Source organism: Poecilia reticulata, linkage group LG9 (genome assembly GCF_000633615.1).
Source record: "Poecilia reticulata strain Guanapo linkage group LG9, Guppy_female_1.0+MT, whole genome shotgun sequence".
In the NCBI taxonomy this organism is placed as follows: Eukaryota; Metazoa; Chordata; class Actinopteri; order Cyprinodontiformes; family Poeciliidae; genus Poecilia; species Poecilia reticulata.
The window spans coordinates 249,897-261,024 of record NC_024339.1 but is presented as its reverse complement, the minus strand read 5'-3'; the positions used below and the strand labels follow the sequence as shown (position 1 = coordinate 261,024).

The 11,128-nt window shown below is 42.6% G+C and overlaps 1 protein-coding gene across 1 annotated transcript in view; it reads right to left on the bottom strand.

The window, feature by feature from the left end:
- The window catches only part of LOC103469613 (crumbs cell polarity complex component 2), a 49,349-nt gene that overhangs the window by 13,325 nt on the left and 24,896 nt on the right, over positions 1-11,128 (bottom strand). Inside the window, exons 8-12 of the mRNA XM_017306519.1 lie at positions 4,074-5,027; positions 2,659-3,197; positions 2,057-2,222; positions 1,032-1,893; positions 186-290 (exon numbers count right to left, since the gene is read on the bottom strand). Of these exons, the coding sequence (XP_017162008.1) occupies positions 186-290; positions 1,032-1,893; positions 2,057-2,222; positions 2,659-3,197; positions 4,074-5,027 (2,626 nt within the window). The remainder of the gene's footprint in view (positions 1-185; positions 291-1,031; positions 1,894-2,056; positions 2,223-2,658; positions 3,198-4,073; positions 5,028-11,128) is intronic.

Here is an 11,128-nt window from a genome sequence, read left to right as displayed (position 1 = left end):
AGAATTTCCCTTTGTGGGGACCAGGCTTCGGCCAACAAGGAGCAGTGAGTCTCCACAATGTGTCAGAAAAATGGTCCCCACAATGCATCAAATATATGGTACACACGCTCCTTAAACGGGCATATATCAGAAACACACTGTGCGAAGTGGTGAGTGGTGGTGCAGTTATAGTCTGAAGGTCTTACCTGACGCCGGTGTATCCAGGTTTGCAGGTGCAGTTGCCTCCTATGCAGACTCCACCATTGAGACAATCCTTGCTTGCATCACAAGCTACTGGAGGGAAACGCCATCTATTAGAAATGTACAAATGCACAATTTATTTCCATTGACACCTTAGTAAATATAAAAACACATTTTTTTTTTCACCAACAAATTTGTTGGACAATATCAAAAAATAATGGAAACTATAATCACTTGTAGTTTGTAAATAGATCACCAGTTCATCATAGTACATCATGGACATTCTATAGTATAAACACTAAAACTTCATATTTATGGATGATTCAGAGTGGCTAATTGTTCTAACATGCWATCCAGCACACACATGTCTGATGGTATTCTAGCATCCACAAATCAAGGATGGGCAGTCCTATGACTGAGAGTTCGGCCAGCTAAAGTTGCTTTAACCTGGTCTGGGGTATACCTAATAAAGTGGCAGTGAGCAAGTGCAGTGTAATGTAGTGTCATAGGTCAATTTTATAGCTCAAGAAGGCTAATAGTATTTAGCTGCATGTATACATGTTTCTTTCACATGCATTTACATATTTCTCAATTTCAGACATGAGAAAACAACAATAAGCCAGTATTAGCCCAAACCGTGTAATAAATGTTGTATAAATGCTGATTTATGCTATATAAGTAAAATTAAATGAGATATAAAGAATTTGTAGAGCAACTCATTTTCCTGTGGCTGTTGTATGGCTAGTACAATATCTACATGCAGGATACAGAATGTAATAGTGGATTTTTTTTACCGTTAATTGAGTCAATATGCAGATATCTCTAAATGTTACATTAAATAGTGCACTCACTGGCAGCGTGTGCCCTTGTACCCAGGAGGACATGAACATGTATGAGTACCAACAATTTCTTCACAGACTCCTCCGTTAACACAGCTGAACTCCAGGCAGTTATCCACTTCGTTCTGGCAGTTGATCCCATCATATCCAGGATCACATGTACACTGGTAGTCTGCCATGAGGTCTGTGCAGGAACCATAGACACAGGGAGCTGAAGAGCACTCATTTATCTCATTCTCACACAGGTTGCCTTCCCATCCAGGGCTACAGCTGCAGTTAAACTCGTTAAACTGGTCCTGACAGAGTCCGTGGTTAAGGCAGGGCTGGGAATCACAAACTGGTGCACCTTGACATCCAATGATTGGCTGAAGTCCACTGATCATGGAAAACCGGCTTCGCTGAGGGGCATCTGGTACCTTTTGAAGAGGCAGGTAGACACCACCTATTCTCACTTCCCGTAAACAACCAGTGTAATTTTCTGCCAGCCAAACTTTGCTGTTATTCATGAAGTTGAGATATCTTCCAACGCCAAAGCTGCCACCAGCTTTCTGTCCATCCACTGTGAGTTGCCAACGAGACACTGAAAAGAGAGGGTTGACCATACTGAACTGGATCTGGTGCCATGCCCCGTCTGCAATGGTCCTGTCACTCATTAAGGCCAGCAGTTCTTCACCTGGTCCACTGTCCAGCTTGACCAGCAGGCTAGAGTTTAATATACCCAAACAAAAAACCTCTTCTCTGCCTTGAGAACGCAATAAGATCCCATTTTCATCCCGTGTCCGTATGGTCATGGTGATGTTGGTCACAGGGTTCAGCAGGGAGCCATTGGCAACAAACTGAAGAGAATTGTGCTGAAAAACAGCTTCTGTTAAACCTGTAAGAAAATCACATGTTGGTAGCTAGTCAGTTCACAGGTTCTTTCAAAAAAGATCTTTGCAAATGTGTTCCAAATAAATGTATTAATAAAATCAGCCATGTTGTGTTTTTACGACGACATGGTTGATTTAATATGCAACATGAGAAAAATTGTTCCTCACATTCGTAACCATCTGTTAGACCCACACAGATTGCTCCCTCAAAACATGGCTTCTCAATGCACCACAGGCGGGTTTCACACAGCCGGCCGGAGAAGTTACTGGGGCACACACACGTGAAGTCATTCCAAGTGACCTGACATTGTCCGTTATTTAAACAGTGGTTATCCTGTGAACAGAACACAGATTGAGGGATTAAATGATCAGCAGTAGAATCTCTCACCTGTTGAACCTACCTCAGTAAAAGCTGTGCAAGGGATTAAATGGTGACTTTCAGATCAAAGGATATCACATTCAAACACAGTTAGGGTAAAATGAAATGTAACACACCGAGTCAAAAGGGCCTTTCTAGGCCCTTTACCCTAAAAAGTGTGAAGGGCCATACACGAATTACAAAGCACAAGACTCCAAGTTAAATAGCAGGTGGAGAATCAGTGTTTTATCTGCATCTGTACTCAACCATACAAAGAAGGGAACAATCGGGAATTAACATGTAACTCATATAATAAAGTAATATTAAATAAAACTTCTCCACTGTTGTTCATCCACTGTATGTTGTGGAGTTTAGTTAGCCTTTAAAATGGACAACTTTACTTCTCTTTTACCTTGCATGTGTTGTCACTSCGACAGCCTTGAAGCACATTCACCGTGGYGGATTGGTAAGGCTCCAAACCCTCCAGATGATCCCCAAAACTCATTTGTTTGTCATCTAGCCGGATGTCCTGAAGGCAGCCCTTGAAGTTTCCACCCCAGGCATTCATGTTCCTGCCTGCAGGGAGCCCTCCAACAAATGCCACATCTCCTGCTTCTACGCTCAGGTTGCCTAAGGCACGGTGGTTCCCCGCTTTAGGAAAAACCACATGACCATTGATGATCTTTATGGTCACTAAATGATTCTTTCCATCAGTGACTTGCTTAACCTCAGACAGCAGAGTTGTGTGAGGACTGTAGATGGCAACAGTGCTTTCCTTCAGATAGACCGTCAGATAGGACTTTCCCTCTCGGTGGAACTGCAGGAGCAGGCCGCTGTGTTTTAGGGAACGCATTAAGAAGGAAATGGTGAAGTTTTCTCCATGGCTGTTTGAAATGTTGACAGAAGAGTAGCTGCTGGTGTTCTCATGGCCAAAGGTCCATGACTGGTATTCTGAGTTGGGAGTGGAAAAAAGAAAAGTGCAACTATATTATTTCAAAATATTGSCAAACTGGCTACGTATATAAATTGGACAAGCAAAACACTTAAAAGGTTCCACAGTTTGCATTGTACAGTTTCAGACAAAAYTTTACATTCAGTTGGATCAGGAATGTGACCATAATTTTGGGTTTCCAGTTACACAGGATAGAAATATCACACATCATACAACTGTAATGATTTAAAGAAACAAGAATTTRACAATATTCTGGATATTTCCATCTCATATAAGTTCAAAATTATACTTAGAGGTTCAAATATATTCATCCTCAATAGTTTACATCCTTTAGGAGGTTATGCCACAGCCACATGTTATGTGCAACCACCAACAACATTCTGAAAAGAATTATGACTAGATATTTGGCAGCCATGTCTTATAACCATTATAACCATTCAAAAACTGGCTCTGGTGTGAGTAATTATATAGTGGAAACAGAAAATAATTTGGTTTGAAAGCATAAAACATSCTGGTGTTCATGGTCAACAATTCAGGAATCACAAAGAGTCAAACAAATTGTTTAAATAAAAGAAATCAAAATGGCAATGATGAGTGTTTGTAAATTTCTGTCTGAAATTGCATATAACTTTAGAACAGTAAAGGCATCTGGGTCATTAGGAAGTAAAAAGCACCAATCAATGCCACTTTAAATTTAACTGGGAAATGCTTTAAAAAAAAGAAAAATGATCCATGCAGATACTTGTTTCATTTCGCACATCTGCCTTTGTGTACAAACATCTGACAAATACTCACTATTCTAGCTTCAGATAAGTCATCCAACAATTATTATTTTCATTAACAAAACAAGTCTTTGTAGATATGTGAATTATTACCTTTTTCACAGCGGCTGCCATAATATGGCCGATGACACACACAGTTTGCACGAACCCACATGTCCACACACTGCCCTCGCTCCGAGCAGATGCCCTCAGAGCACCAGTCCCTTTTGGAACATCCGAGTTCCAAGCCCTTGTTTTCCTCCCTAATGAGGTCCTGAGGTAGCAGCAGTGTGTGGTCAACTTTAAGGTCTTCCATACAGCCAATGAACCCCTTCCCACTGGATAACTGAGAAGAGTAATTCCGAGGTATTCCTCCTATGAAGAGCTGTTGGAAAAATCTAGGCTGGAGGAAAATTAGATGGTTGTGACCTTCATTCCTCACTTGGCATTCYTCCTTACAACTAGGACCTGTCACAGTCATAACCAACCCATCATCCATGGTTACAGTCACCTGATGCCATTCTCCATCATTGACTGGGATGGGGTAAACCACCTTCAGTACYTTCCCTGAGCTCAGCGTAGCCTGCAGAGTSCTGTCAACAAGCTCCAGGGAGAGGAAACGCTCCATTGTGCCCCGGTAGAACAGCATCATGTTGGGTAGAGTACTCCTGAAACGAAGCTGCATGTGCAGTGCTTGGATTTTTTCGACAGCCTCTCGTTTCGTCTTGTTCCTGAAAACAGGCAGCTGCATGAGAACATAGCCCTCTATGTTGAAGGAGAAGGTGGTTAGGGTGTTGCAGCGTTCTCCGCCCCAGCCAGGGGAGCACATGCAGATGTAACTGTGACCTCCGGCAATGTTTAATATGGGGACGCAAGTTGCCCCATGCTGACACTGGTGCTGCCGGCAGCCGAGCAACTTCACGTCACAGTCACGCCCCCCCCAGGGTTCCTGACCCCGCCCTGTCGTGGGGCAGTGACACCTGTAGGAGTTGGCAGCATCCTCACACGTGGCACCATTCTGGCAGGGATTGCTGTCACACTCATTGATGTCAACCTCGCAGAGAACACCTTAATGAAAAAAGCACTAATGTTAATGTTGCCCATAAAGTCTAATTGAGAAGCATTAACAGGGTAAAACTGTAAAGTCTAAATWTAAATCAACAACAATATTGTGTCTAGGAAGTCAATTACCATTGACAAATACAGATAATCAGGCAGTTTTGGTGAGTGTAAGGCATCCATTGTCCAAATAATATGAATATGAGGAAATTAAATGATAGACATCACTAGGATTAGTAATCCAATTAAATCTCTTTTTTTTTTTTTTGAAAAGTGTGAGCTGGACATAGAAATACTGCACTAGATACTCATCAGATAAACCCACTGACACAGTCTGGATTCTAATTACGGATTTTCAAACTGGTGTTGAGAGCTGCCTCATTAAATTCAGCGTTAAGCCCTGGCAGTAGCAGTCAACCTGCATTAACGTAGTCCTTAAAAATACTCTGCAGTCAAAGAGCTCTTCAGCTCATCTCAGTGCCAAAACTCCAACYTCAGAATGAAAAAGACTAGAAGTTTCCTCCATTGTTGTTGCTTTAAAAATGTCTGTTCATCATACCTATCAAGCAATGTGCCCAGTAGCAGCAGCACAGCAGTGGCAGCAGCATCAGCCGCCTCCCTTCCATGATCCTCCAGGACAACTGCCAACCCACTCCTCACACTAGGGATGGCAGCGGAGACGCAACAAGGTCCACTGCCTCTTTCTCACTTCCTTTACTTTGCACCAAACTGTCAGCAGAAGTGATTACAAGGCAGCCCTGCCCACCTTTTCTCTTCCTCCCTCTGTCACCCTCCCTTGTTCTTCCCTGAAAAGGTTCCTCCCTCCCTTTCCTGCTCTCTTGACTTCAGCTCAGCCCTGGCACAGAGGTAAGCCTCCATCTGGCTCCTGTCAATTGACACGAGGAATGCAGTGCAGCAGTCCCTCCCACATCTCCTAACATAGATGGCAACTAACAGCAGATTTTGTTTGCGAGAACCAGCAGGAGGTGCTCCAGGGTCAAAGTGAAGCAGACCAAACAGGTTATGTCTGAGAAGGTTCAGACATGTTGGATAATCACTGTTTTTCTATTAGCTTTGGTAAACTATTTAATATGCACAATTTTTCAAAATCTTTTGTGAATGATCTGTTTTCACGAGCAACATTCACTGTAAAAAGGTTCGCAGAATCCTCAAGAACATTGCAAGTTCCCTTGTCTAAGTTCTAAGTCACTTCTTGGTAAATGAAGGATATTAGGAGAGTCAAGGTTTCAGCTGAGCGATACAAACCTCTTTTATCAGCTCTGTAMATTTTTCATYATCGTTGCCACCAGATTGTCTTTTTTACATTCAACTAATTACATTTAACTAATTTTTACATTTAACTAATCCTTTGTTTTTCCACAGACAGRAAATGGAATATGTAGTATTCTGTTACAGGTAAGAAGTATTGAAATGAACTCTGGCGTGGTTAGAATGTACGTGAATGCCAAGCTGATCCAGGACTGCTTTATTATACAAGTCATATGTTAATTCCGCTTTGGAAGCTGGGACAACTTACTCAAAGTCTTCTGCAGAGAGAAGTTGAAGGCACAAATGCATGCTCTTTCCCACTGAGCTCTTCTTTTTTCATGTGGGAAGCGATGCAGACTCACATCACTATATTTTATTTACACTCAACATCGACTCAATGTGGCATTGTCTAAAATTACACTCAAACCCAAAATAATGAACAACTCAGGTAAAGCTATCCTCCCTGTTTACTCTGTAGATTCCGGTACAGAACGGACACAACCTCATCATCAACCCAGCAAGTGAAACAATGACGACCTCCATGGGTGAAAAATATAACAAAAAATATGTTTTTTGAAGAAATTGTGAGCTTTGACATATCACAAATAGCTAATAGGAAAATTATAACACATTTAGGCCAACATGTTCAACTAATCATAGRTCCTTTTAAGTTTTGTCTCTGCAAGATTCTTGTAAAAGGCCAAAGCTCACACATTTGTTTAGAACAATAAAAAATGATGTCATATTTCACAATAAACCATATTATTTGTTGTTATAATACMAAACATAATCTAAATCTGAAACACAAAGTTATTTTTATCTGTTTTTCTTTAAAAATGCCGACTTTGGAGATTTTTTTTTCAGCCTGCTTTAATTAATCATTGAATTGAATTAAATGTAAAAAATTTATGTTAAGCATGAATACTTTGGCCAGGGAAGAAATAAAAGTCATATTTTGAAGACACAAAGGTAAAAAATGAGGCCAGCGCATTTTTTTAACCCTTCAACTGTCCCAAATGCCCCAAAAGACACTTATATGCAAGTCATTGGGTCCATGAGGACGAAAGCATCCTAACGTAATGTTATGCAGATAACTACTGTTCCCTGAAGGAGAAGAATGAGGTGCAACACATAGAGTRTGGGATATCACACCCTGCGTGGTCTAACTGAAGACACCTTTAATCACGCCTTTAGGCAAATGACGTGTGATGACGGGTGGCAGGCCCAGCCTGCATATAAATACATCCCCATCACAGTCATTATTCAGTTCGATGGCCGCTCTTCACCGAGCCAAGCTGAAACAGCGGGRCAGAGGAACGAGGTACAAAGGTGTTGTACCTTGTTCCTCTCCTTCAGGGAACAGTAGTTATATGCATAACATTACGTTCCCTTTCAGTCGATTCACTCTGTACAACACAGAGTATGGGACATATATACACGCCCCGCCGAGCAGCCATCAAACCTGAGACAAATGCACTGAGTTTGTTTGAAACCTCCAACCCAGCAGAAAGAACAGAGTGAGCCACAGAAGGGGCGGTCACATCCAGACGATAAAACCGAACAAAAGTGTGCGGTGAAGACCAGCTGGCTGCAGCACAGATGTTACTCACAGGGACCCTTCTGAAAAGGGCCCAGGATGCCGCTACACCCCTGGTTGAATGTGCTCTCACACCATGAGGTAAAGGGAGGCCCTTGCTGTTGTAAGCAAGAGAAATAGCCTTTTCGACCCAATGAGAGAGTATCTGTCTGGACAGAGCCTTTCCCTCTAGCTGGATTGGCAAAACAGACAAACAGCTKATCACACAGTCGCACATTCTGAGTGCGATTGATGTAAAGACGCAGTGCACGCACTGGGCACAGCAAATGCAACCTTCCTTATTCTTCAGAAGCAAAAGGAGGGGGATAAAACCTAGAAAGCTCAATGGTCATTGTGCTGTAATCCGAAGGAATCACCTTAGGGAGATATGCAGCATTTGGTCTTAAGGTGACCTTTAAACCATCAGCTGAAAACTGAACACAAGAGGGATGCACTGAAAGTGCATGCAGGTCCCCAACCCGTTTTGTTGTTGCCAAAGCAAGAAGCAGAGCTGTCTTGTATGATAGAAATTTCAAATCAACCAACTCAAGGGGCTCAAATGGAGCAAGCTGATTGTTTCTGCATACCATGACTTTGCTGGCCAGCGAGGGGCCACCAGAATCAAAGATAGGCCCCATCTGCTTGCTCTGTCCAGTACTGGCAAAATCATTTCCACTGGGGGAAATGCAYATAGAAGCACATTGGGCCATGGGTGATCCAGGACATCCACTCCCAGTGGAGCGCTGTGATCCGTTATGGAAAAGAACAGGGGACAGTGGGTGTTGGCTTTGGTGGCAAAGATATCGACTGAAGCTTTGCCGAACCGTTGCCAAATCTGTACCACCACAGATGGATGCAGTCTCCACTCCCTCACCAGTGGGCCTCCCCTGGACAGCAGATCTGCCCCCAAATTCAGGTGCCCAGGAACATGAGTTGTTCTGACAGACAGAAAATGAAAGCTGCACCACCTCAATAGTTTGTGAGACAATTTCAGCAAGGGAAGTGAATGAGTGCCCCCTTGTCTGTTTATGTAGGACATGACAGTGGTGTTGTCCGTCCTTATCAGAACATGCTGGTTCATCAGAACCCTGCAAAAATGCCTCAGAGCCAGCAGGACCGCCCGCAACTCCAGGTAGTTTATGTGGAGCTTTGATTGGGTTAATGTCCAGACCCCCCTCACTGCTATGCCATCTCATATTGCCCCCCAACCCTTCAGAGAGGCATCTGTGGACAACACTTTGCGAAAGGACACCCTGCCGATTGGAGACCCACAGTACAGCAGTCCGGGCTCCCTCCACGGGCGAAGGGCTGACATGCAAGCAGCAGTTATCGTCAGCCTTCTGTGCAGGTGCTGTGACGTACACAGTCGGTGAGAGCGTGTCTAGCGCTGCATCGGACGCATTTTTAACAGTCTGAGCGGGACCACTGCGATCATGGAGGCCATCATTCCCATCAGCTGTAAGACAGTCCGGAAGCGCAGTTGGCACCCCAACTGAAACTGAGCAAGGCACCGATGAAACGCGGTCACACGGTGCTCTGAGAGACTGACAGGGAGCATATTTCCAGCCCCAGGAATGAGAACTGTTGACTCGGGTTCAGTGAACTTTTCTGAAAGTTTACCGAGAATCCCAGGGCTTGAATGTGGGACAGCACCTGCGGCAGCTGTTCTGNTCAAATACACTATAACTACTGGCTATCAGCTGCAAATGCAAGAAATTATTTTTGTTAAATCCAATATGGCCTACAGACAAAAATCATGCCAACCGACCCGGTCCCTCCTTCTACTGTAGACGACTCTTGCAGGTAAAAAAAAATATTATGACATCAGATAACCCCTAAAGAACAATACTGCTGATGTATTTTTCAAATAACAACATTGTATTTGGAGAAAATTACAATTGATCACCTACAAAAAATATTTTAAAAAAAAATTATTTTTTTTACAATTTTTTTTTCCTACATTTTTTTATGCCTTAAAAAAATAAAAAAGGGAAAAAAATCCTGACACAAAGGATCATAATTCATGCATGAAAAGGTAAAGCTTCAAAAAATGTAAATTTGTGATAGGGAAATATGAGCAAATTAAACAAGTATTATCACTTGTAATGAAGCTTTTGTCAGAAACTTTTCAAAGAAAATATACCTGGAAAAAGGAATAGTCAATGTTTTCAGGRTTTAAGCCACTTGGCTTTGAGACAGCTGGATAATACAGCTGCTGTCAGTTCTGACAAGTCTCAGAAACACACACCTCTAATCTCAACCCCTCACTCCCCTCTTTCTCCACTTCAACCATGAAAAGTGACACCAGCACAAATATTAAACATCTTCCAAGGCTTACATATTATTTTCTCCTACACTCCTCCTGCCMCCCAGGACCTCATTCCTCCCCCACTTCTCCTTCTCTCTTCCTCCCATCTTGTCTTGTCCTTGTCTCCTCAGAAGCCCTGGCAGCCGGATCATCTCTGTCTCTTAGTGTCAATTAAAAGTGAAATATCTGCATTTGTCAACATATCATTTGTGGTGTGCCCGTGATGCACTGCTGATTTGTCGTCCAATTCCTGACACTGGGGACGGAATGCCGAGGCGGCAGTCTCCCTCATTAGACCTGTAGCTGGTATCATGATGGCTGACACCACCAGGAAACTGCACTCCCCGCCATCTTGATGCTAATCCACCAACATAGCACGTCTGTCAGCCTTGTCACTTGCCAGCCAGCTACCCAGTCAGGTAGAGTGAGGGGCGGAGGGTGGGAAGATGTTTCATTCTCTACTTTCTGAGAGCCAGAGACAATATTTAAATTTATTTGTAAAGCACAGTTTCAGTATATGGAATTTTATGAGCCATGTGACCCACAGTGGACATTTTGGTGTAGCGGAAATTGTAAACTGCATGAACTCTCTTTCACCAGCAGAGCTATGATAGYGATTGGGGATTTGGGGACAGGCTGTCTGACTGTCAGCAACATTACGTAACATTTAAATAGAAGGCTGGATCCAAGTATTGGAAATGGAAAAGCAGTGTAAGAAAGATTMCTCTTATGGAAGGCAAAAAGCWAATTCTGACTTTTTCCAGACATGATCTTAGTATAAAAAAGATAGGGATGTTATATATTTGCTAGAGAGGTCTTTGTCACAATTAGCCAAAATTAAACCTATAAAAGGATACCTTTCTTCAAATACAAGGTTTTATTATTATAAATTATTATTACTATTTCCCCTTGTCTGATACTAATATTTTTAAACATCTGCATCTCAAAAACATTCTG